This window comes from Phocoena sinus, chromosome 16 (assembly GCF_008692025.1).
Source record: "Phocoena sinus isolate mPhoSin1 chromosome 16, mPhoSin1.pri, whole genome shotgun sequence".
Lineage (NCBI taxonomy): Eukaryota > Metazoa > Chordata > Mammalia > Artiodactyla > Phocoenidae > Phocoena > Phocoena sinus.
In genome coordinates, this window is record NC_045778.1 from 26,891,504 (window position 1) to 26,918,293 (window position 26,790).

General features: G+C 42.5%; 1 protein-coding gene across 3 annotated transcripts in view; it reads left to right on the forward strand.

Moving 5' to 3' along the window:
• The window catches only part of LOC116741484 (voltage-dependent anion-selective channel protein 2), an 88,271-nt gene extending 61,481 nt beyond the window's left edge, over positions 1-26,790 (forward strand). Inside the window, exons 4-13 of one of the 3 annotated variants that reach the window (XM_032608100.1) lie at positions 7,578-7,653; positions 11,711-11,765; positions 12,853-12,921; positions 13,793-13,842; positions 16,960-17,112; positions 17,209-17,261; positions 18,223-18,450; positions 19,762-19,912; positions 22,584-22,641; positions 26,221-26,790. In XM_032608100.1, coding sequence (XP_032463991.1) covers positions 7,578-7,653; positions 11,711-11,765; positions 12,853-12,921; positions 13,793-13,842; positions 16,960-17,112; positions 17,209-17,261; positions 18,223-18,450; positions 19,762-19,912; positions 22,584-22,641; positions 26,221-26,312 — 985 coding nt within the window. In that variant the 3' untranslated portion in view covers positions 26,313-26,790. Of the gene's footprint in view, positions 1-7,577; positions 7,654-11,102; positions 11,507-11,710; positions 11,766-12,852; positions 12,922-13,792; positions 13,843-16,959; positions 17,113-17,208; positions 17,262-18,222; positions 18,451-19,761; positions 19,913-22,583; positions 22,642-26,220 lie in introns of those variants that run through there. The other 2 variants (XM_032608103.1, XM_032608102.1) reach the window with 2 other exon arrangements.

A 26,790-nucleotide genomic window follows, 5' to 3' on the forward strand; every position in this document is an offset into this window, starting at 1 on the left:
TGCGTGGGCTTCTCATTACGGTGTCTTCTCTTGTTGTGGAGCACGGGCTCTAGGTGCGCGGGCTTCAGTAGTTGTGGCACGTGGGCTTCAGTAGTTGTGGCTCGCGGGCTGTAGAGCACAGGCTCAGTAGTTGTGGAGCACAGGCTTAGTTGCTCCACGGCATGTGGGATCTTCCCGGACCAGGGCTCGAACCCGTGTCCCCTGCATTGGCAGGTGGATTCTTAACCACTGTGCCACCAGGGAAATCCCTGAATATAGTAACTTGATTTCATTGCTCTGTTAATTGGGACTTCACTAATTTTGAAGGAATAACAAGTTGGATAGTTTATTTTATACCATTTATAAACAGAGTTTGTTCAACTGAAATCCTGCCATATAAACAAGAGCAAGCATTTCAAGTAGCCTTAAACACCTGACAAGTAATCCTTTCCGTATACACAATTGATGGACTGAATTAGAAAATATTCTCATCTGTTCATTAAAACAGATTTCCCTTAAGACCTATACTGAGAAGCAATTTATTAGCATAGTTCCACTAGATTCCTGAAGGTATAAAACTGAATTTCTTTTAATATGCTTTATGATTCAAACCAACTCTTGTCAGCTGGACCTAGTTAATCTGAATTAACTATACATGAAGTCCTTGGCACTGCAGAGAGCCGAGTGATTCATTCAAATGGTGTGTCCTTGTAGCTTGTCTCATAAAATTGCTGGAACCTCAGAGAAAATGGATGCTGTTTTGAGGGCAGTGAAGGAGTTGTCCCTGGTACACTTTGGCTTCTAGATTTGAACCTCATGAGCTTGGTAGCTTTCTACTAAATGGGAGCTGTAGCAGCAGCCCTGACTCTTAAAAGGGACCCATCCCAGTGACTTCCTACCTCCAACCCCCAAAATGCCCACTTCTATATACATATCATACCCATAGAACTTTCATGGGGCATCAGGACCTTAAATGAAGAAAAACACAGACTCGTTATGTCGGGTCATCCTGTTAGAAGACAAGGGAAGAAACCTTGCTACGCACAAACACACTTGCCTACTGGGGGAACAAAGAGATCACTAGTGCTGGGCTGTACCCCCAGCAGGGCCTTAGACATTTCTTCTACCTACAACTTTTCTGCTCTTGGCTCAAATATCCTAGAGCTGGGATATCAAGGGACTAATGAGGTTTTCGGAAGAGCTGAGGTGAGTGTGAAGGCTTCCCCTCCCATCAGAGAGCAACATTGGGCTCGTGGGACAGGTTACACCCTTTCCTGAGCCTCCCCAGATCCAGAGCCACAGCTGGGCATACAGGCAGAAGATCTAGGGATTCTAGTAGCTTCCTCCTGCACAGACCAATGACAGGTTACTTTGGAGGCCACCCCTGATGTGCTGTGGTTTCCCCCACCAAGTCAGAGTTCATGGGAAAATCCTAAAACCAACATGGCCTGGGGAATTCCCTGATGGTCCAGTGGTTAAGACTCCGAGCTTCCACAGCAGGGGGCACAGGTTCGATCCCTGGTTGGGGGACTAAAGTCCCACATGCCACGCAGTGTGGCCAAACAAAACAAACAAGTAAATCTTGTTATTTAGCACAGGGAGATCAGCTTGATGCTTTGTGATGACCTAGAGGGATGGAATAGGGAGGGTGGGAGAGAGGCTCAAGAGGGAGGGGATATGGGGATATATGTATATATATATAGCTGATTCACTTTGTTGTACAGTGGAAACTAACACAGCATTGTAAAGCAATTATACTCCAATAAGATGAAAACAAACAAAAAACAGAAAAAAACCTCAAAAGAACATGGCCTGACACCACCATGTACTGAAGGAGAAGGCTATACTCTGAACTAGGCAGGAAAGCCCTGGCTCTGTATGTTCTAATTGTGTCCCTACATTGACCCATTGTTCATTATCAATCTTTGCAATTTCCTTCCTTCATTTTTCTTCCATTTTTTCCTAGTTACACTAAGCTTGGGTATGAGGCTTTTACTGCTAAAATAGCTCTTCCTGGTTGTGTTTACAAGACTTAGAGTGCCAACCTCTGCAAAGGGGCCTAGGAGCACACCTTTGGAATTCCTGGCCCTTTTCTTGGCAGTTATTTCTGAAATCATGGTTCTTTTGTATATTTCAATATTATATATAATAAATATATTTTATATATATTATATAAACATTTCCTATTTTATACATGTATTTTGAATATTTACATTTCCTGTACCATTGGTTGACTCTCCTAATTGGCTTTTCTGCCCCTTTTCTCTGAGATGCCCCTTTCCTTCTGCAAGGAACCATTTTTTTCCACTCAATTTAACAGCTATTTGTTGGGCCGCAATGATTAAGGCCCTTAAGGGGAGTTAAAGATGAAGATTACACTGTCTATCCTTAAGACTTTATAAATCTGATAAGGAAAGTAGAAAAAAATGCAAATGACTATAAACCATAAGTGTCATTCTGTCTGTTGAGTACCTGCTATATGCACAGTGCTTTAAGTGTAATTTTTCATTTAATCCTTGTAAGCCTTGCAAGATAGTGGTGTAATCCCCCATTTTACAGCTTGCTGAGGAAATTCCTAAAGGTTGTACTGCTAGCAAGTGACAGACAGAGTTGGAATTCGAACCTGGTATACTGTCTTCCAGAGTCCATGAGCTTCCCTACTGTATCAGGAGGCCGCTCAATGCAGACCATAGAAACAGATTCCATAAAAGTGATGTGAGGTTCCAAGGAGGAACTGAATCTGGAAGGGCTTTAGAAACACATTTGAGACAGGTATGCTAGTTTACATCCTCTCAGCAGCAGATGCCAAGATGGAATTAAATGTGCGAGAGATTTACTGAGGGATATGCCGGAGACAGATAAAGAAGAAAAAGCAGTAGCAGCTTCAGATTTGGATACAGGAAGAAGATTGGGTAGAAGAGTTTCAAATGGCAGTGTAGCTCTAAGAAAGTTTCAGCCAGGTCAAAGGGGCATCCTGTTAGACGAGTCCCATGTTTTGCAGGGATGGACCTGCATGAATACCCCCATCATGCTTGGTCATCAGCAGCAGCTTGTGTGGCTTCACTGGATCCAGAGGGGCAGCAGCCAGAGCAGTGAATCTGCCATGCGCCTCATAGCAGCAGATGTGAAGAGTGCCTTTTCATGGCTGCCATGATAGCCTTAGAAAAACTGGTTAAATTTCAGGGGTAGCTATGTTGAGAATGACATTTGAGACAGCACACGTTCTATGGAACACTAGGCTCTCAAGATCCTTGTTGAAAAAATTGGAAATTTGTTGCATTCTCCTTTCAGAGACTCATCATGCACAATAATTCAAGGCTCTGTGAAGTTCCACTTAAAGAAATGGGTTAACCTTGGTTTAATATAACAGTTCCCACACCTATTTGATTACAGAGTTCTTTCTATGTATGTAAATTCTGTTAATGCCCTGTGTGATTATTGTTCAGCAGAACTCTGTGCTTGCTTAGAAAGTTAGGTATCAGCCATATGGTGAAGGGTTTTAACCTGTATTTAACCTGGGTTGCTTTATAGAGGGGTTCTGAAGAGGGGATTCATACAATCAGAGTTGTATTATCTGGCAGTGGTGTGTAGTGGTGATTGGAGCAAGAGGGTGACCCTTAAAGTTAATCCCTGATTACTTAACAGCAGGAACCAGTCCTGGGATTGCCCCCAGTTTCCAGAAATAGCATGTGAGTCATTTGAAATCCAATTGCTTTACTTCCAATCAAAGGACTAGGAGAACTCAAATTGTTGGGAGGGGTGGGTCACCCAGTATCAAACTGACCAACCTCCTGCAGCCAGAAATAATGGCCCATTGTCCTGTTGGCTTCCTCATCAATTTCCCTCTGTACTGAGTGTCTAGGCAGCTGCCAGTCAGGCTGCACTTGTGACTTGCCCAGGCCTCAGAACTCTCCCTCACACTCCTTCCACTGCCTCCTGCACCAGCCCTACAGACACAGGGAAGCCACACAGTAGATGCAGGAAGCTGTGGGATGTGAGTCATGAGACATTCTCATAGGTGACCCAGTGACAAGTCTATGGACAAGCTAGCTTCCCTCTCCCCCATTTACCTTCATTGTGGAAGCTCATGCCCTCATCACAAACCTACCAGGGAAAATTTTTCAAGCCAGCTGTCTCTCTTAATGGGCCATGACAAGGCTGGTACAAAGCAGTGGACTCTGAACATTACATAAATATGGTTAGTTACCTGCATGGGGTAAGGCTTTGACGATGGGGAGGCAATGTGAATGGTTAAGAGCATGTGCCCTAACTCACAGTTGGGTTTAAATTTTGTCTCCACCACTTAAAGCTATCTATGCATACTGGGCTAGTTACCTGACCTCTGTGTTTCTAATCTATAACAGGCATCCTTATAGTACCTGTGTTCATAGGGTTGTTATAAGAATTAAATAAAGCATATGAAGTGTTGAGAATAGTACCTGCACAAAGGAAGTGCTTGATATTGTGTTAGCTGTGATTATTTTGATTGTGTTTATCCTTACTAGTGTCATCATTATTAGTTACTGGATGGGTGGGTGGGGAGGTGGGTGGGATAAAGTTAAGTAAGAAATGGTCCCCACCATTAAAGAGTTTGATAGGGAAGGCAGAGTGTTTTTTAAAAACATGATATGTAGGTAAATTTTAATTAAAAAACCCATAAATATTGAATTCTAGTTAATTATATGTATGCTGAAGTATTTAGGAGTGAAGTATACTGATATCTGCAATTGACTTTGAAATGGACTGATGAATGGAAAGATATGGGATAAAGCAAATATAGCAAAATGGTAAATGTAGACTCTAGATAATGGATATATGGGGGTTCACTTTACAATTCTTCCAACTTCCCTGCATATTTGAACATTTTCATAATAAAATATTGGAAATATATGTTAATACCTTATGCCATAAGGTAAAACATACCATAGAATTTCAGAGGGAGTGAAATGACATGTAACTGGTAGGTCAGGAAAAACTGTGGTGGGAGTATATTTGAGTTGGGCTTTAAAAGGGTTCAGAGGGTTTAACTCAAAAATGGTGGGGACAGGAAAGCATTCCAGGTGGGATGAACAGCAGAGGCCATGATACTAAAAACAATGTGATTTGGGAATGTATGACCTGAATTAGTACAGGTGGTAGGAGGGAAACATGACTGTGATGGAAGGCAGAGTAGGATAATGGTCCATCTTCCTTATATCAAGGACCTTATCCTACAGATAAATGGGAGCCACTGAAGTTTCTTGAGCAGGAGACTCTCTACATTTTTCCTGTCACTTTGGGCTAGGCTTTCCCATATAGGAAGGTGTGAACTTTTTCAAGGAAGTAAACAATGTTGCATCAGTGTTTTAATTAGAACTCTGATCAAGACCACAGGTTGGACTGGATGATAAATAGCAAAGTCCTTTTATTACATATCAGTCTCTATACAAACCCAGAACCACTGGTATATCAATTGAGAGGAACTGCATTGAAACTTGCACTTAATTTGTGTCCTGACTGTTAAGCTGTAACTCCAGTATCTGCTTTAATAGTCACATCTTACATTAAATACTAAATCAGAAATGGCGTCTACACTGCATGTGTCTGGAGAGCTTTAGAATGCTCCTCTTTTCCCCTAGGGACTGCTGGGACTTGATAGACAGTCTAGATCAGTGGTTTTTATGCTTCAGTGTGCCTAAGAATGACAGCCCAATGTTGTATGCACAAAACCAGGCACACTATCCCTTATGTGCAACTTCAGGGATTTTTTTCACAGCTAAGGGCTTGAGTTTTGAGCCCAGTTAATCCTAAAATGGCCCTCACCCCCAACTGTGGGTCTTAACTCCCCCAAATATTTTAAGTCCCTCTATTTATCTGTGCTCTCCTTAGTTTTCATGTCAATCCTGTCTGTGCTTCCTTCTTCCTGGTTTGTCCTCCCACTGCTGCTCTTCCTGCCACCCTATCCCATGGAGCCCTCTAGAACCTTGTTCCATTGTAAACAAACTACCCTAAGTCCTTAGTTTCACCACTTGGTGCTCTTTCACTCTGCTCACCTTGGCAAAAAACTGCCTTTTTCCATTGATATATTGGATCCCAGGGAAGACTGCTCACTCTCCCACACCCTCCCACATCCTACGGCTGGACCTGGGGACAGGAAGAATGGCCACTTGCTTAATTCCTCCACCCTGCTATAAAATCACCTCCTTTGAGGTTCATGCCATCAGTTCTACCATCCTCTACTGAGGTCATCCTTTATGGCCAACTTCCTGTGTTCCCTGAGGACTTTGGCACCTGACTCAGTTTTCCTACCTCTTATCCTAGCAACATTCTGGTAACTTCAGTATCCCTGCCAACAAACTGTGCCTATTCCAGTTGTGCGGGGGGCAGGTAGCTGTAACAACCAAGCTTCACCTCTTGTCCTGGACTACCTTCAACTCCAGTGAACTTCACTTCCACCCTTCCATGGCCACTCCCCACCCAGAATGCTCCACTGCTAAACCTTACACCCCAACATCCCACATTCTAACTGTAACGACAGCTTAGGGTTCTCTCTTTCTCTTGTCTCACCTCAATAAATGTTTGTTCCAATTGCATAAAGATTCCCAGTGCCAAGCCCCAAAGACCCAGGCAAGAGGAGCCCCCACCCCAAGTCTCATACTTTAGAGGGCCCCAGTCTAACCCTTCTCAGATGGTGCCTATTCCTCTAGGGTAAGGAGTCTGCAGGGCCAAGGGAACATGCCCACCAAAGTCCATGCTCACCCTCTCCATACCTGGACCAAACTCTGGATACAGAAGATCTCAGTTTTCCCTGTTGAAAGAGTCCTGAGCCTGCTTCTGAGGCCTGCATGGACTTTGTCTTCAGAGTCCTTTCTCTGGAGCATGGATTGAACTGCCAGTGACACACCGCTAAGCCCATGGGGTGGTCAAGGAGTGAGCTATGTGAGGGAGGATGGACCTTGCCTGTGCAGGCTACGGTGTACCCTTCACACTGTGGGGGGGAGCCTGGGGCAGGAAGAGAAGGAGTGTGTATCTATGGCTGGCTCTTCCCATGTGACCTCATCTGTCACAGTCAGGATTAGGAATGAGTCCTAATAAAGGAATCTTGAAAACCGACCTGGCTGGATTTCAGAACTGCTGTGGACTCCACGTACGTCCTGTTTCCCCTTTTTGACCAGGGGTGTCTTCAGCAGTTATCTTGTGCCTAACCTTCTCTGTGTGTGTTGGATATGTGTATGTGTAGGGGTAGGCAGATTCTCTTTAGTTCATAGATCTTCAGATTAAGAGGAACTGTACTGGAGCTGCCGTACTTAAAGGAACTACACCTGACAAGCCTCTTGCTGATGCTATAAATGTGAAGGTTTGGGGGAGGCTTTAGGAGGGAGTTAGTGTATTAGTGTAGAAGAAATGTAAATAATGTGACCAGAGTGTTGACTATGGTAGTTTAAAATATATCCACAATTCTTTGATACTCCTTTCAAAAGGAGGAGCCTAATTTCTCTTCCCTTGAGGGTGGACTGGTCTTATTAATTCGCTTCTAACAAATAGAATAAGGCAGGAATGACAGTGTGATTTCTGAGGCTGGATCATATAAGACATTGTGGCTTCCGTCTCTCTCTCAGATCACCTGCTGTGGGAGAAGCCAGGGGCCATGTCATGAGGACGCTCAAGCAGCTGCCCTATGGAAAAAGCCACATGGTGAGGACGGAGGCCTCTTGCTGAGAGCCACATGAGGGAGCCACCTTGGAAGCAGATCCTTTAGCACAGTCAACCCTTCAGATGACTGTAGCCCAACTAATATATTGACTACAATCTCATGGGAGGCCCTAAGTGAGAACTACCCAGCTAAGCTTAATTTTTGACCCACGGGAAGTTTCGGATAATAAAATGCTTGTTTTAAGCTATTAAGTTTTGGGGTGATTGGTGGCACAGTAATGGCAACTAATATTATACTTATTCGGTCTTGACCTCACTTGACCACTCCTCAGGATGTGACACTGTTCAGCACTCCCTCTTCCACCCACTGCTTTCCCACATTGGCTCCCAGGAAAGTACTTCCACTTGAGTTTTCTTTTAGCCTCCTAGCCAGTCTTGTCAGTTTTCTTCATTAGCTCCTCTGCTATATGCCCCTGAAACAACCATTTCTCCTAAGACTTCTATCTTTATTCCTATCACATTGCTTATTGACTTTAATCACACCCATGATTAGTCATAATTAAAACTAAAATTTTCATGTCAATGTCTCCTCTCCAGACCTGTCTCCTAGGCTTCTGCTTATAGGACAACCGCTTATAGGACAACTCTATTTAGAGTTGGTGGTCCCTGGCTCCTCATACTTATTTGAAATTGAATCATCCTCTTTATCTTCACACCTGTCCCTCTTCCCATAGCCCTTCCAACAATGAGGGAGACCGTTGTCCTCCCAGCTGCTCAAGCCAAAAATGTTGCTCCCAGCCACCCTAGACTCCTCCTTACTTGCTGCTTTCAGGACCTTAGTCATTCAACTCCAGCCAATATCATTAGACTCATATTGCAAATTTTTTTTTTTTTTTCGGTATGCGGACCTCTCACTGCTGTGGCCTCTCCCGTTGCGGAGCACAGGCTCCGGACGCACAGGCTCAGCGGCCATGACTCACGGGCCTAGCCGCTCCGCGGCATGTGGGATCTTCCCGGACCGGGTCACGAACCCGTGTCCCCTGCATCGGCAGGCAGACTTTCAACCACTGCGCCACCAGGGAAGCCCCATCTTGCAAATTTTTCTACAGGTTTTTCCAGCTTTAGTTAATTACTTGTGGTTTCCAAGCGATTCTTGCCACTTCCAAGCCCCTGTATGGCTTTGCATATGCCTCTTTCTAGAATTTTGCTTTTCCATCCTTGATCTGTTGGCTTTCCAATTTTGATAAGTCCTACTTTTAAACTTTAGTGCAAGCGTCTCCTCAGTCTAACTGTGCCCACAGTTCTCTGTGCTTATGTTTAGCATCGTCCTTGCAACTCCTGAATTCTCCATCCTACTTTGTAGGGCAATTCTCTATGGTATTTCTACATGTCTTGTGACAGCTTTTATCTCAAACTATCTTCTTAAGAATGTTCGCATAGCAAACAGCCTTGGGAGACAGGGGTAGTAACTCCCTCTGGGACAGGAGGCAGAGGGCAGATTTTATTTCCAGAGAAGTATAATAATGTATGTCTCTGGGGCAAAGACTGGGCAGGTTAGCAGCTCCTGATAAGGCAGGAGGTTTTCTGAGCTTAGGATTCCTCAGCTGTGACACAAATGCATGGTGTGCAGTTTCTACCTAGCGTGCTCTGCATCACCCCTGTGGAACACAGAGGGCAAGGGGAACTGATGTGAACATGAAGCTTATGCTGCCTGCTGAGCCATACATAATAAAGTCCTTTGTCTGACCTTCAAGTTTCATGTCTTCTGCCAGCATCTATGAACCTATGAAACTGTGGCAGGCTAACTTGCTAGCTTGCACATAGGGAAAATCTTGGACTCTTCCCAATTCTTGACACCTCTCCACATGCTTGACTGTAAGTGCCTTGAGAGCAAGAGCTGTGTCTGAATGGACTTTGCTTCCCTTGTGGGTGACACAAGGTAGTTGCTTTATAAGAGGTGGCTGCTACTAATGATGTTTCGGTCTAAAGGGCTTTGGAGGTAAGCACTCAGATATATTTACTGAATCCAACTTTGAAATAAATTGCCATGATTCTGCTGCTGGTTATTAGATATTGTGTACATTCCTTGGAGTTGTAGAGGGTGAAGGCTCAGATCTGTGTTCTGTGGCACAGTGAAATTCTCTGGGGGTTAAAAATGCTAGATAGTTCACAGGGTGTTAAGCCCTACTGCAGGTAATGAAGGTGGCTGAGCAGAGTCTAGGTTTTTCTGGGAGGTGGTATATTATGCTGCATTTGTGATGGGATGGCATTCTCTGCCATTAGCCTCACAGTAGCATCAAACATGGCCAGAGCAGACCAGTCCCCTGTGGAACCAGACTGGTTTCAGACCAATCTGTCTGAGCTTGAATGAAGGAATTTATCAGTGCTTCTGGTGCTTGAACTTTTAAGAGCAAAGGTTCTTCCCTTCTTCTAACCCTTTGCAATGACTAATCCCAGCCATGACTAGGCAAGATTGCTGGCTGGGTTTGCTCGTGGGAGGGAAATCCACCAGGCTGCAGCTTTAATCCGGCTTTGCATTGTGGAAGCCTGTCTAGATGTCCTTTTTTCCTGGTTTAGGAGGAGATGGAACCTTGTCAGCATTTGAGCTGAGGTGGCTTTCAGAGCCAGAGTCAGGGGTCAAAAGGCTTTGCGCATAGTCTATGGCCAAATGGTTATTAAAGACCACTTCATCCCATTTAAACCTATAAAGAAAGAAACTGGGGTACAGAGGGGATAAATTGCTGATAATTGGCGATCGATTCCGGAGCCTAAATTGACTCTATTTCCCTCTCAGTAGACGCCTCACTTTTTCTTATTCCCTTGGCTCCCTCACTCTTCCTGCATACCCAGGGAACTTGAGTGCAGCATTCTAATGCTTGGTCAGCATGATTCCTAAATTTAATAGCAGGCTTGACTCACTAAGACAGCTCCAGTTCCCTGAGTGTGTATAGCAGTCCCACCTCTAAGCGAGACGGAGGTGTCAGAAAAGGAACCCTAGGGCGTGAGCCGGGGAAGGGGGGCGTGCGGGGCAAGGCGGGGCACCCTGAGACGTGCTCGTCTGTTCAGGGAGCGGCAACCCAAGAGAGACTCTCAGGTCAAGTCCCGCCCTGCATGGCGATTACACGGTGCTGGGAGGCGGACAGAGGAGGGAGTGCGCAAGGGGCGGGAGGTGCGTCTCTGTGCCCCACTCGTTTCTCCCTGGGCCAGGAGAGAGAGACAGTCTTTCAGAAGCGCACGCTGCACTTGCTCAGTGTAGAAGGGGTAACGCTCAGCTGACTCCCTCCCAGACTTGGGGATTAGCTCTGCAGGGTGTGCGAACCACAGGGTGTGCGAAACTCTCCGTAGGGAGTTGGAGAGAAGTACTTGACCCGGGGTGCGCGGCGGCGCGCTCAGCCGCGCCCAGTCGCGCCGAGCCCCGCGCAGGCACGCGCCTGAAGCCCCGCCCCGCCCGTGACGAGCGCGCGCGGGGCCTCTGCCCCATCCCTCGCCCGCGCGTTCCCCTCCACGCTGCCTCCGCCGTTCCCCGCCCCCTCGCCTCAGGGGCTGCCCTCGTAGCTGCCTGAGTTGAGGTCCGGCAGCTTCTGCTTTTCCTGCCCCTGCCGAGGGACCAAGGGAGCTCACCCCGTGGGCAGCGGTGCTCTCGGAACACGTGGCCGTTTCGGAGCAGGTTGGAGTGAGCAGCGGGCGGCGCTGCGGGGACAGGCGCGGTGGGCAGCCCCAGGGGCAGCGGCAGGGTCCTGGCGGGGGGAGGACAGGGTTGCGGCGGGCGGAACGGTGTCTCCTTCACTTCGCCCTCCAGCCGTGGCAGCTGCAGCGGGACGCAGAGCTAGCTGAGCGGCCTCAGCTGCTAGCGGAGCGGCAGCGGTGCCTCCCCCTACCCCCAGGAGACCACCAGGTACCGCCGCGCCTGCCTCACTCGGACCTTGGGGCCTAGGCCCCGGCGGCCAAGCAGGACGCCTGAGCCGGACTCGGGGTCGGCCCCGACTCCCTAAGATGGCCGCGCTGCCCTGCGGCCCCTCTCCCCTCTGTCTGAGACCCCCTTCTGGTCCCTTGATTCGCCTCTGAGCCCCGCTGACCGCACTTCTTGTCCCTCCCTCAGATCACCTCTCCTCGCGGCCTCGCCATGGCGACCTCCGGACAGACCTGCCCGCGGCGTAAGTAGAGCGATCTCTGCGGGATGGGGCGGCGGTGTCTGGGCAGCCGAAGCCTCCCGACCAGAAAACCGCAGGTTCTTTCCCTCTCTGTCTTCAAGGGCTTGGAAGTTCGCCCCTTTCGGTAGCCACTCCACCGTCTGACTTCCCTGGCTTTGCGGAGGAGGGACTGGGTGGTTGGATCTCGGATAGGGGGACTGACTAGGCCTGGGGAGCTGGTCTGTGGACGCATTCACGTTCAGCTTTGACGAACTGAGAAGCAGAAAGTTATTAATTATCGGGTTCAGCTTTTGCAGGATTGGATCGGTCACGTTTTTAGAGGAAGTAGTAACCCCCCGTGTGAGGGCGCAAGGTCATTCATTACATGTGCTCCTAAGGGCGTGGACGTGCTATGTAGGATGAATGAACTGGTGTAACGACCTCAGATTGCTTGCCCTTCAGCCTCACAGCGTGGGCCGAGGACTTGAGTGTCATACTAATATGTTTAAAGTGCATTTGATATTTAGTTGATGTAGGCGCTTGAGTGAAACATAAATGGCTGTATTTTTTTTTTATGTTTCAATATTTAAGTTTCAGAAGTATGACCTATCTTTCTCTTTCTACTTCGGAATATTGGTTTTGATCTCCGTGAGGATACTAAAGGTTGAATAGGGGGGACAGGGACTTGTCTTAGTTTTTAATCTTATCTTATTTGGTTAAGTCAGCACATTCTAGTGAATTTTGGCAGGTATATCTGTATGTACAGATATATACGTGTGTATGTGTTTGATTCTTTGTATTAGTCTCATCCTAGGAAGTGAGGCTACAGGCACTGTGTAAATTTAGGAATAGAAAATATTTTTATATATTTTGGAGGGAATTTCCCAAGTTTGTATAAACACTTAACTGTGATTGTCTGTTTTAGAAATAAGCCTTTGGTGCTGATACCTCCTTCATGGATCATACTAGACTACAGTGTTATTATAGATTCTAGTGGTATCAAAACTAAGTTGGACTGCTTGGATTTAAAGGTAGCGTGGGTCATAAGCTAGTTCTTGGACAGACTGTGGGAGAACAGGGACGTTAACGCTGGAATGTTTCTTCCCACCAGCAATGTGTATTCCTCCATCATATGCTGACCTTGGCAAAGCTGCCAGAGATATATTCAACAAAGGATTTGGTAAGAACTGTTTTAAAAATTTTAGATCTGAAGTGAAAATGTGTGTTTGGATTGCTTAGTGAATTAGTAATTTCTTCAGATTGTAAATATCTTGCTGCAGTAATTCTTCTGTTAGCTACATTTAAGATAACATTTCTTTTAAAAGAGTACTGTAACAATCCACATTTCCCTCCATCCCACATTTCCTCCCTCCATCCCAATTTCCTCCTTTTTTTCATACTTTAGTTCAGGGAATTTACCTTTAAGAAAAAAAACAATTGTGCTTTCATTTCCTTTGGATATAGTTTAGGCCTCAGTTGACTAGAATTACCATGTTTTACTGTTTTTGCTTTTATGGTGGTGACTCATAAACGGTTATGGGTTTCTGCAAATAAATTTGGGTTTTGTTAAAGATTTTGTTCCACACCCCACCCTCCCTATCCTTTAGATTATTTCCCCAGTTGTTCAGATTATTAATTCCAAAGCGAGGTATGCCTTTGAGATAAATGTTCTAAATGCCTGTATCATAATAAACTATTGACTATTCTGATCTTTAATTTGAATTGATTTTCTGATCTGATGTTTAGGTTTGAAAAGCATGTTTTAATAAATGTTTTGATAAGATGATTTGGAAGCTGTTTTTGAGGGTGGGTGCCAAATACACACCAACATACTAGGAAAGCTTCATAGAGATGTTCTGTCCTTTACATGTTAGTTTACATAGAATAATTTAATTTGTTTTCATTTAAATATTGTATATCAACACACATTTTTATCCCCCTCTGAATATGTGAAATGTTTCTGGTTTTTGTTTTTTTAAATGTAGTCAGCTGTTGGTATGCATCTTTTATACAAAAAGATCATTTTGTTCTTTTTTGCTCTCTACTTGAAGGTTTTGGGTTGGTGAAACTGGATGTGAAAACAAAGTCATGCAGTGGCGTGGTGAGTGTTAGTTATTTGATAAGTTCTGACGAGCCTTTATACAATTTTTCAACCCATAAAATAGTCATAACTGAAAGTTGTCTACTCATTTTATCTTAAAGAAGGGGCAAAAGATAATTTCGTTTTAAGGGAATTTTATCTTGATTATTTTGGCTTTGGATATGATTTCTGATTTTCATGTGGTCTTTTGCCATATTACTTTGTATGCACAAGGAACTCAGGAAAGACACTGGTCATGTGGGATTCTGTTTACTCAGTAAGGTTGCAAGCTTAAAGGCAGGGAACCTGTTATACTTTTTTGTAACACCTTCTTTTAATGCCTGTGGAAAACATTAAGAGTTCTGGGCATAAAAATATTCAGTAACTTAATTTGAGTGTACTAATCGTTTATGTAATGGTCATATTCTAGCAGCCCGCCTTGGGGAAGATTTCCACTTGTATTTTGTGAATTTAGAGAGTCCTAAATTTGAGTATTTTTAAAGAGGTTACTATTTTGATATTTGGATGTCTTGATCTTGCCTAACAAACTCCCTCAAAGAGAGTAAAGTAAAATTTAATTTTGTGTAATTTTTTTCTTCTAAAAGTTTTTGTTTGGGGATTGTTTGGGGGATGGGTGTAGTGTGTGCATATTGAATATTATTGGTTATTTTGATAAATTCTTCCTACAGTTGTTAACTCCCTTAGTGCATATAACTGGTGTTTATTTAAATTAATCATTTTGTAGTTTCTCAATGCCTAGACTTGGATTTCTGGGGTTTTATATTGGTCGCATCTGTTTTTTGGTTTCTTTGGTCTGAAAGGAAGCCTGAGTATTTAGTGTGGTTGAGTGACTTACTTGCTCAAGGTAACAGGTTACAGAGCAGTGACTTAGTGTTTGTTTTGTGTTCCCTCTCTTAACCTGTTGCCCCTTATAAACCACTTGCTGTGTATTTGCTGAAACACGAAAGGCCTTCTAAAAGTAGAAGACTCAATTCTTGTGTTTAAAAAGCTTGCTTGCTGGCTGGAGAGACAAAATAAACTTTAAAGTAGAGAACAGTCAGAGCAGTATATCTAGTACTAGATTGTTTGATAAATCAAAATCTTTGTTGGAAAGGAAAGGCTTATTGTGGATAGGAATTTTATAAAATTAAGCTTAAGAACATGAAGGATATATAAGAGCTTGATTAGATATAGTATGTTTTAATTTACATTTAATGTATGTAATTCAAGAGCATGGTACTGATCTTGTAATATGTCCCTGGCCCCAAATAGTCGCAGTCGCATTTCTCACCTGAACTGCAACGATGTCTGGGCCACTGCAGAAGGTAGAAGCCTAAATGTCTTGGTGAGGAGTGAAAGGGAGGGTATAAGCTCCACCAGTGGTATCATCTGACCCAATTCTGGTCCCAGATCACAGTGTGATCTTCTTGGTTTTGTGTCTTGAGGACTCCTTGGCATGTACTTGGCGTGTATATAAGCTGGCTCAGTCTGTGGGCTGATGGGTGGCAGTGGGTGGGGCCTTAAGAATCATTAATCATTGTCACTCAGGACTAAAAATAGCTACTCATACACATTTGCATTTCAATTATCTGTTAGAACAGGCTCCATATATATTATATTGTTTTAGTAATGCATTCCTGTTGTGTAGAGCATGTGAAAATGTGCACAGCTTTCAAAGTCTTAGTCCAATTTAATCCTCCAGAAGTAAGTTTTGTTATTACAGTTGAGGTAACTGAGACCCAGAAAAGTGTCTTCCTCAGTGTTACTCATTTAGTAAGTGCCAGCCAGAACTGGATGTCAGGACTCCTAATTTCATATCCAGTGTTCTTCCCTAACACAATTTGGTGCTTTTTAGTATGGGCATGAGTGCCAAGCTTTGACTTGAAATTTCTGTTACTGAAAGCATCTAATTTCAGGAGATTGTATATAAGACCTAAAGAATTGAGTCTGTTTCACGGCAGAGCGATAGTTACACAAATGCTCTGTTTTCTAAGTGAAGGATGATTGGTCTTTTCTCCTTTTGATAGAGTTTTTGGTATTTCCTCATTCTGCAGGTATCACAATTTCAGATCGAAGGCTTTTCTTTATTAGTTCAGATCAGCCATCTTTAAACTTGGCTTTCCAATGGCCTTAAGAGTATAACCATCATTAGCAGTCAGATCAGAACCCTCAAAGGGCATTTTTAACATTTTATCTTGGAAGATTTCAGTTGCTTGCCTGTATACTAAGCTCTGAAAGGTTAGATTTCTGGATTATCTGTAGCAGATTTTGAATTTCAGATAAGCCCTCTCCATATTATGCCTTACTTTTCAGTTGGTGTGCAATTAGGGATTGGCAAGTTATTTATATTTGCTACAAACATAAGATTATATAGTACACTTCAAATTGATCACTGCATAGGTTGTTTTTTCTACTAATATCTGTTGTACAGAGTATAGTTTATATTATGCATGATATAAACCAGTTATAGAGTAAATCTCCTGTAATTTCCCTCCCCCCCCCCTTTTTTTTAAATGAGAATGTAAAGATGGTTGGGAAGGCATTAAACCTGATGAAGACTCTTTATGTCAGAAACAGAATATTGAGGTTACCAAAGAATTAAAAAAAAGCAATCTTGTTTGTGGCATAGATTCTTACAGTGGGGTGCTTTCCTTTTAAGGATTTTCAGGAACCATTTCATAGTAAATTGTGTATAAACTCAGATTTTAATGAAGGGGGTCTGTGATTAGCCATACTGACCTATTTAGTGTCTCATTCAATATCAGGCAGATTGGAAGCAGTACTAAAACATCCACCCTCCCCCACTGATTTTTTTTTGAATCCCAAATAAAATCACCTTAGCAGAAGTTTCCTTAAAAGTTGTAGTTTGTTGTTCACTTGAGAATCAGATACAAGTAACTTTTGATCCATTGGTTGGAAATGTCAGCAGTAGTAAGATGTAGTCAGTAACTTACAGGCTAATTTGTCACTCTTGTATATACTCAGTAGCGGAGGGTAGGAGTGTTTGGGAAGCTAGAAAAAAGAGGATTAGTGAAATTATTGTGTTTCAGTGGGGTTTTTGTGTGTGTGTGTGTAAATTAGGAAGTGGATTCTTCTAGGCTTACGAGAAAGTTCCTGAAGTTTGTCTTGTCTTCTTAGGAATTCTCAACATCTGGTTCATCTAATACAGACACTGGTAAAGTTACCGGGACCTTGGAGACCAAATATAAATGGTGTGAGTATGGTCTGACTTTCACAGAAAAGTGGAACACTGATAATACTCTGGGAACAGAAATCGCTATTGAAGACCAGGTAACATTTGAAAATGTGCTGTAGTATTAAGTATTTTATTTTTGTATTTCAAAAAAGAAATAAAGCTGAAAACAAATTCTTTTTCTCTCGAAATAGATTTGTCAAGGTTTGAAACTGACATTTGATACCACCTTTTCACCAAACACGGGGTAAGCATGGCATTTTTATCTGCTTTAAATTGAAAAGCATTCTTCTTTGGTATATTTAAGAAAGGTGCACATTCAGGTGCCTTGTGGTGGTGAATTTCTGTTTCTGCCTTTGGAGCATGAGCAGTATGGTTGTTGACTTGCCTTCAAATATTTGCCTCTTATTGTGACACTAACTTGGGTACCTAACATGTTTTTTATAGGCTTTTGTGACTGATAACCAATTCTGCAAAGCAGTCTTCCTATGGTGGTGGTGGTCCAGTCTCCCCTTGTGCCTTTTAGTTCATTGAGCCATATATATTTTTTTTTACCTCTTATGATTATCTTGCTACCTCTTATACAGGCATACCTTGGAGATATTGCAGGTTTGGTTCCAAACCACTGCAATAAAGTGAATATTGTAAAACAGCGACTCATACGGATTTTTTGGTTTCCCAGTGCATATAAAAGTTATGTTTACACTATACTGTTGTCTGTTAAGTGTGCAGTAGCATTATGTTGGGGAAAAAAACAACGTACATACCTTAATTAAAAAATACTTTATTTCTAAAATATACCAACGATCATCTGAGCCTTCACCAAGTCGTAGTAGTAACATCAGAAGATCAGTGACCACAGATCACTGTAACAAATATAATAATAATAATAAAGTTTGAAATATGAGAACTACCAAAATGTGACAACAGCAACACAAAGTGAACAAATGCTGTTGGAAAAAAACACCCAAACAGATTTGCTTGGTGCAGGATTGCTACAAACCCTCAATTGCTACAAACCCTGCTACAAACAGGTGCGGGGGGAGGGAAACACAGTAAAGTGAACTGCAGTAAAATAATGAAGTGTGCCTGTACTCCCCAGTTACAGTGAGGTTCATTTAAATCTGTTTTGTGCCCTCTATGCAGAAGTTATGTCTGTAAATCTTTCCCACTGACATCAGTTTTAAGACAGTTTGTTCTTTTTCCAGAAAGAAAAGTGGTAAAATCAAGTCTTCTTACAAGAGGGAATGTATAAACCTTGGTTGTGATGTTGACTTTGATTTTGCTGGACCTGCAATCCACGGTTCAGCAGTCTTTGGTTATGAGGGCTGGCTTGCTGGGTACCAGATGACCTTTGACAGTGCCAAATCAAAGCTGACAAGAAATAACTTTGCAGTGGGCTACAGGACTGGGGACTTCCAGCTACACACTAATGTGTGAGTATTTCTTTTGTGGGATATTATGATGTAGGACCTCAAAGTGGTATTGATGTCTCCTGTCATCTCCTGTGAGTCTAAGTACAACCTAAAGGAATTCTCTTAACATAAAAAGATCATCCTTGGGCTAGAATGCCCTTCAGAAGTGTACAGTAAAAACCATTAGTCTGAGTTTTGGTGCTGAGAGAGTAAATGTTCATTTCACATGAGGCTTGATGTGCTTTGGATTTTTAGAAGAGGCTAAGATGGGAGTTCCTTGGTGGTCTAGTGGTTAGGATTTGGAACTTTCACTGCCGTGGCCCGGGTTCTGTCCCCGGTCAGGGAACTGAGATTCCACAAGCTGCATGGTATGGCCAAAAAAAAAAGGCTAAGACATTGCCAAACTCTATGTGCATGCATTCATTTGACTTCCTTGTCTGTGATGTGTGAGGTGCTCATTTGATAGGATTACCTAAAATGTATAGAGTTTTTACCTAACCCAAATTAAATGTATATGTAGCAAGGACTTAAAAAGAATTTTTTCCCTTATAAAAATGATGCATTGGTATATAACAGAAGTACAAAGAAGAAAACAAAAATGTTTCATAATCCCACCGTCTAGACATATAATTTTTGTTAATTGTTAATGCTTTGGTGTTTCATCTTTTTATATGTGTGTATATAAAATACATACCAAAAAGGCTGTTTTTAACCTTCTCCCCCACCTTAATACATTTTGATCATTTTCCTATAGCATTATGTATTCTTAGTGATGGTTAGTGTCTGCATGATAATTTTTATAGATATACCATGATTGATTTGACCAATCCCTGTTTTTGGACATAAGTTGGGAAAAGTCCTTTGATTACATTAAAAAAAATTTTTTTATTTATTTAGTTTTGGCTGTGTTGGGTCTTCGTTGCTGTGCGTGGGCTTTCTCTAATTGCGGTGAGCGGGGGCTGCTCTTCGTTTCAGTGCGCGAGCTTCTCATCGCGGTGGCTTCTCCTTTTGCGGCGCACAGGCTCTAGGTGTGTGGGCTCTAGAGTGCAGGCTCAGTAGTTGTGGCGTATGGGCTTGGTTGCTCCGCAGCATGTGGGATCTTCCTGGACCAGGGCTCGAACCCACGTCCCTTGCATTGGCAGATGGATTCTTAACCACTGCGCCACCAGGGAAGCCCCGAAAAGACCTTTTAAAACTAAAGTTTTCAGTGGAACACTAGAGACCCATGTAAGCAATGGCTTTTATTTAAATGTAATGCTACGGTATCAGCCTTGTGCCTTAGACATTATTACATTGTCTATTCTCGGTTGACTAATTTAAAGTATCTTATAGCAATGATGGGACAGAATTTGGAGGATCAATTTATCAGAAAGTATGTGAAGATCTTGACACTTCAGTAAACCTTGCTTGGACATCAGGAACCAACTGTACTCGCTTTGGCATTGCAGCTAAATATCAGTTGGATCCCACTGCTTCCATTTCTGTGAGTACTGCTGTGGGCTTAGAATGGGATTTTGGTTGTGGGACTTAATCTTTGGGTATATTGGATTGTGTTGAATATTTGAATTGTGGTTCACACAATTCCCAGTTTACACACAGATTGGGACTAGAACTCGGGAATGCTGCTTTTTTTTGTTGAGACAGAGATGTTTGCTATCCAGGCCACAGGAGTTTGTTTAAATTAACTTCAAAAGTTGTACAAGTAGTGTAGATAATAACTATGAGGGCCAAGCCTGTCCAAGCCCAGGGAAGCCAGTATTTTGGGCCCTGGGCAGTTCTCATTCTGGTTGGAAGGTAATAGTACTTTGTTACTTTGTGTTTGTCTTTAATGGTTTACAAAATATCTTCAGATTTGATCTGAGCAGCCAGTGGTACACATGCTGTTTTGCAAGTGAGGAAACCAAAGCTTGGAGAGAGGAATGACGTAGACCACAGTAGGGCCAGGACTGGACTTGCATGTCTTTTGATTTCCCTTCTGTCTAGGGTGACTAGGTAGCTCATCCTGCTTTGCCTGGGACTATCCCAACTTTAGCACTGAAAGTCCTGCATCCCAGGAACTCCCTCCCCTCTGTCGTGGGTTGGTTGGGTTGCATGGCCACCCTAGTCCTGTCCTTATACTCTTTCTGCTATTTCTTCCTTCAGTCATAGTGGATTGTGGTAGGAGGGAGTACAGTGTCTGAGGGTATAGAGCGCTGGCTCTAGTTTCAGGCAGATCAGCAGCTCTTCCTGTGTGTTAGTTGCTTACAGGTCAGGTACCGTATGTACTAGAATGAAAGAGTTAAACCTTCTGTGAGAGTTATTTCTGTTACATAAAGTCATCTTCATTCCTGAGGACGATATGTTTTGATAATTTAGGCAGTTAAGTTTTAGCCCCATTCTTGTTTTAGCTTAGCAGAGTTGTAATCAGAATGAACCCGGAATGCTTTTCCTGTTGGCAAGGCAGTGATTCATGTATTTTTCCCTTCTCTATTTCTGACTACAGTGTAGCAGTAAAATCCTCAGGATTCACACAGCACACTGTGCTGTGGTAGCTACATTGCTGTTCTCTTCAAATATATGTTTATGGCACCATCACAGGTTTAATGCCAGCAGAAGATACAGCTCTCTCACAGTCTAAAATGGGAAGGCAGCTTGGGACCTGTGTGCCAGTGAGTGACTTCTGGGGATTAGTTTGGAAAACTATTGAATATTTAGCATGGTCCACCTAAGCAGTGCTGCTGTTACCCTAATCAAGCATCACCCCGGAAGCATTGCATAATGCTCCATTAGTTTCATGGTTGACTCCTAAAATAGTAGGAGCTATTTTATTGTTTGGGGCTCTTAATTTGTTTGGCAAAAGATGGTTACTATTGGGGCATTTCTTCCTTAGACAAATAACTCACATGGTCATTGGTGGCTCATGAAGACTTGGCTGTAGTGCCAAGTGAATACAAGTTTTGTTTCTGTGACTTTTGCCTGTATAGTTGGATCATTTCTCTCTCAATTGGGCTGTTTTGATATATTTACAAAAGAGTGTAGACATCGAATCATTTCCAAGTCTGTTGTTTTTTTTTTTTTTTTTGCAGTACGTGGGCCTCTCACTGCTGTGGCCTCTCCCGTTACGGAGCACAGGCTCCGGACGCGCAGGCTCACGGGCCCAGCCGCTCCGCGGCATGTGGGATCTTCCTGGACCGGGGCACGAACCCGTTTCCCCCATATCGGCAGGCAGACTCTCAACCACTGCGCCACCAGGGAAGCCCCCAAGTCTGTTTTGATCCCAGAGGCTGTTTGTTACCTTTTTATTACCATAGCACTCAAAATGCTGAAGAGCAAAGTTACCTGACTAGGCAACCTAGGCCTTGGAGAGCAGGGTGAGATGCCCTCATTTACAGCCTTAGGCCTCTGGTATGGCTTAAGTGATGTCAGTAGTGGGAGAGAATGGAGCTCGAAGGTTCTCCTGACCATGTCTTCCTCTCCAGGATTCCTTCCAGCCCTTGAAAGTCTGTGACTAAAATAGTAGAATTGTACAAGGAGGGAAGGGGTCTGGATTGGTAAATGATGCCCCTTTGGAATGCCTTCTTAAGCACCGTCTAGTTATATACAGCCAGGACTCAAGGGCATTAATGAGAGGTGTGAGAAAGTGAGGTGAAGGAGTTGTAGTCAGTCTCTTTCTTCTGAGGAAGTGCTTGTCATTTGGAGATTTAGAACGTGCATGGTTTAGATTCTTTAGGAATACCCCTGAAAGTAGTGTCGTCACAAATTTAAACTATACATACACATGCCATACTTTGAGGGTGGTGTGTGTGTCAATGTCATGTAGTTAGTGAGCCTGGTGAACTTCCATTACCCACATTCTGGTATGGTCTTATGTGCTAGATTAGACTCAACAAGGACAGTTTTTATGAGAGTGCTTAGGCTTTTGTGCTATATGGACAGTTTGGGGTCTGTGGACACATCCCAAAAGATGGCAAGAGTTTTGTGTCCTGCTGACAATTTGAATTTAGTGGATGAGGATTAAGTGGCACCTAGTTTTTGCTTACCTTAATACAATATTAAATTTTATTAACTCTTGTGGAAAAGTGAATGCGTCATAATTGTATGATAGGGAAACACCCAGGGGCTTTGTCTCTACATTCAAAAATTTGTCTTACATTTGTTTTTGCATTTTATCTTAGGCAAAAGTCAACAATTCTAGTTTAATTGGAGTGGGCTACACTCAGACTCTGAGGCCTGGTAAGTATTAAGGATTGTTCTGATAGTGGTTTCAAAATTAGTTTCATTTCTCAGCTTCTTTTTATTTATTTATTTTTTAAATGGAAACTTTTGAGTTTATGCTTCAAAAGGCAGTATTAAGAGAATGAAAAGACATACCATAGACTGAGAAAAATGTTTGCAAATCATACAAAGGACTTATACCCATAACATGTAAAGAGCTCTTAAAACTCATTAATAACTATGACAAACAACCCAATCAAAAAATGGCAAAAGACTGCAAAGACATTTATATGAAGACATACAAATAGCTAATTAGCACAGGAAAAGGTGCTCAGTGTCATTAGTCATTAAGTAACTGTAAATTAAAACCACAATGAAATACCACTTCTACCCACTAGAATGGATATAATAAATCATTAGAAAATAACAAGTGTAGATGAAGATAGGGAGAAGTTAGAGCCCTCATACAGTGCTGGCATGCACATAAAATATTACAGCCACTTTAGAAAACAGACTGTTAGATTTTTTTTTAGATAGATCTTTCTTGGAGTATAATTTCTTCATAATACCATGTTAGTTTCTGTTGCACAACAAAGCGAATCAGCCATATGCATACATATCTCCCTATATCCCCTCCCTCTTGAGCCTCCCTCCCATCCTCCCTATCCCACTCCTCTAGGTCATCACAGAGCACTGAGCCGATCTCCCTGTGCTATGCTGCTGCTTCCCACCAGCCAACTATTTTACATTTGGTAGTGTATATACGTTGAAACTTCTCTCACTTCGTCCCAGCTTCGCCCTTCCACCCCATGTCATCAAGTCCATTCTCTTATGTCTACCTCTTTATTCCTGCCCTGCAACCAGGTTCATCAGTACCATTTTTTCTTTTTTTTTAAGATTCCATATGTATGCTTTAGCATATGGTATTTGTTTTTCTCTTTCTGACCTACTTCACTCTGTATGACAGACTCTAGGTCCATCCACCTCACTGCAAATAACTCAATTTCGTTTCTTTTTATGACTGAGTAATATTCCATTGTATATATGTGCCACATCTTCTTCATCCATTCATCTGTCGATGGACATCTAGGTTGGTTCTATGTCCTGGCTATTGTAAATGGTGCTTGCAGTGAACATTGGGGTGCATGTGTCTGGTTTTCTCAGGGTATATGCCCAGTAGTGGGATTGCTGGGTCATATGGTAGTTCTATTTTTAGTTTTTTAAGGAGCCTCCATACTGTCCTCCATAGTGGTTGTATCAATTTACATTCCCACCAACAGTGCAAGAGGGTTCCCTTTTCACCACACCCTTTCCAGCATTGATTGTTTCTAGCTTTTGATAATGGCCATTCTGACCAGCGTGAGGTGATACCTCATTGCAGTTTTGATTTGCATTTCTCTAATAATTAGTGGTGTTGAGCATCTTTTCATGTGCCTCTTGGCCATCTGTATGTCTTCCTTGGTGAAATGTCTATTTAGGTCTTCTGCTCATTTTTTTTTTTTGCCGTACGCGGGCCTCTCACTGTTGTGGCCTCTCCCGTTACGGAGCACAGGCTCCGGACGCGCAGGCTCAGCGGCCATGGCTCACGGGCCCAGCTGCTCCATGGCATGTGGGATCTTCCCGGACTGGGGCACGAACCCGTGTCCCCTGCATTGGCAGGCGGACTCTCAACCACTGCGCCACCAGGGAAGCCCTCTTCTGCTCATTTTTTAACTGGATTGTTTGTTTTTTTGATATTAAGCTCCATGAGCTGTTTGTATATTTTGAGGTTAATCCTTTGTTGTTTCAATTGCAGATATTTTCTCCCATTCTGAGGGTTGTCTTTTTGTCCTGTTTATGGTTTCCTTTGCTGCACAAAAAGTTTAATTAAGTCCCATTTGTTTATTTTTATTTTTATTTCTGTTACTCTAGGAGGTGGGTCAAAAAATATCTTGCCGTGGTTTATGTCAAAGAGTGTTTTTCCTCTAAAAGTTTTATAGTGTCTGGTCTTACATTCAAGTCTTTAATCCATTTGGAGTTTATTTTTGTGTATGGTGTTAGGTAGTGTTCTAACTTCATTCTTTTACATGTAGCTGTCCAGTTTTCCCGGCACCACTTATTGAAGAGGCTGTCTTTTCTCCACTGTATGTTCTTGTCTCCTTTGTCATAAATTAGGTGTCAGTATGTGCGTGGGTTTATCTTTGGGCATTCTATCCTGTACCATTGATCTATATTTCTATTTTTGTGCCAGTACCATACTGTCTTGATTACTGTAGCTTTGTGGTATAGTTTGAAGTCAGGGCGCCTGATTCCTCCAACTCGTTTTTCTTTCTCAAGATTCAGCTTCTTCTTTTTCAAACCTTTCAAGCATACAGAAGAATTGACAAAGTACAGTGAACACATGTTTACCTTTTGCCACAGATTTTTATTCCTTTCCTTTTTTTTTTAATGGTGGGCTGTTAGGAAGTTGCAGCTATCATGATATTTCCCTCAATGCTTCAGCATGCATCTCCTCAGAATAAGAACATTGTCCTGCATAACCACAATACTGTTATCACACCTGAGAAAGTTAACAGTGATTCCATATTATTACTTAATATCCATTCTCTATTTACTTTCCTCACTTGTACCTGAAATGTCTTGTAGTAATTTTTATTTCTCCAATCATAGTTCACTCATTGCTTTGGTTGTTTGGTCTCTATAGTCTCATTTACTTTACATAGTATTTTTGAGCCTTGCTGTGGTGTGTTTTCTGGAGCAGTACTTCTCAAATACCAGTGTGTGCATGAATCACCTTGGGAATCTTATTAAAATACATAGGTCTGGGGCGAGGGGTTCTGACTTTCTGACAAGCTCTTAGGTGATGCCAGTGTTGCTGGTTCTTGAACCACCAGTTGAAGAGCAAGGTTCTAAAGCACTTGGAACTTTTTCCCCAGACTTTTTGACTGTTTTGAAACCTAAAGAAAAGAATGGTACCACGAACACTCATACCTTCCCCATGTTGACCAATTACTAACATTTATTTTGTTTTTATTATCTCTCCATGTCTCTATACACAATCCTTCTTTTCTTTTTTCCCCACATATCCTTATGAATTATTTAAATATGTTTTCCAAACACATAGACACGTCAGCCCTAGCATACATATCATGAGAGTAAGACATTTTTAACTGCATCATTATAAAGACATCATAACTATACATCATAACTATAATACTGTTTTCACAGCTAAGGGAATTAGCAGTTTGAAATAATACCTAATATATAGTATATATTTGGATTTCTGCACTTGTCCCAAAAGTGTCTCTTAATTGTAGCTTTTCCTTTCCAGGATCCAATTATGGTTGTCATTTAGTCTGGATAGTGTATTGAACATGATTGTATTTTCCAGAGCTGTTTGAGCTTTATTATGAAGTTCTTATGCTCTGGAACTTGATGCCTTCCTTACTGTGGATGTGCAAATGAATTGTCTGGTGTCTCAGATACTCCCAAGCGCCCTCTGGTGGCTGGCACTAGTAGGTCATCTGACAAGCTGAGGAAAAGTGACAGGTTGTGGCGTGACTGCAGACTCCCATGAGGTGTTTCAGGCACTTGATAGTTGTCTGCTTTTGTTTACAGGTGTGAAGCTTACACTGTCTGCTCTGGTAGATGGGAAGAGCATTAATGCTGGAGGCCACAAACTTGGGCTTGCCCTGGAGCTGGAGGCTTAATCCAACTGAAAGAAACCTCTGGGAATGGACATCAGAAGATTTGGCCTTAATATATTTCCAGTGTGACCAGCAGGCTCCCCCCCCCCCCGCCCCAAGAAGGTGATCAGAACAAAGGATGATCTAAACAAGAGCTGTATTTTAAATATTTAGGCAGTTACTTGTTAGCTGGTTTCTAGTTGAATTGGTTATCTATCTAGTTACCAATGCTGCAGTCGTGCAGTCACCTATACATTATTTAAATGTATTTAACTGTTAAATGCGCTACCCACCAATAATGAAATAGACCTTTATGAAAACTGTGCAATTGTGTGCATGTTTGTTTTTATGTTTCTTTTAACATTGAATATTGCCATTAAATGAGATGGATCAGTGGATGTTTTAAGATGAGGTTAAAATTTTTTGTTAATTTCAACCATCATTAGAATTACTTTTGGTATCCCAAAACATTACAAATTATGAATAAAACAAGTATACATAA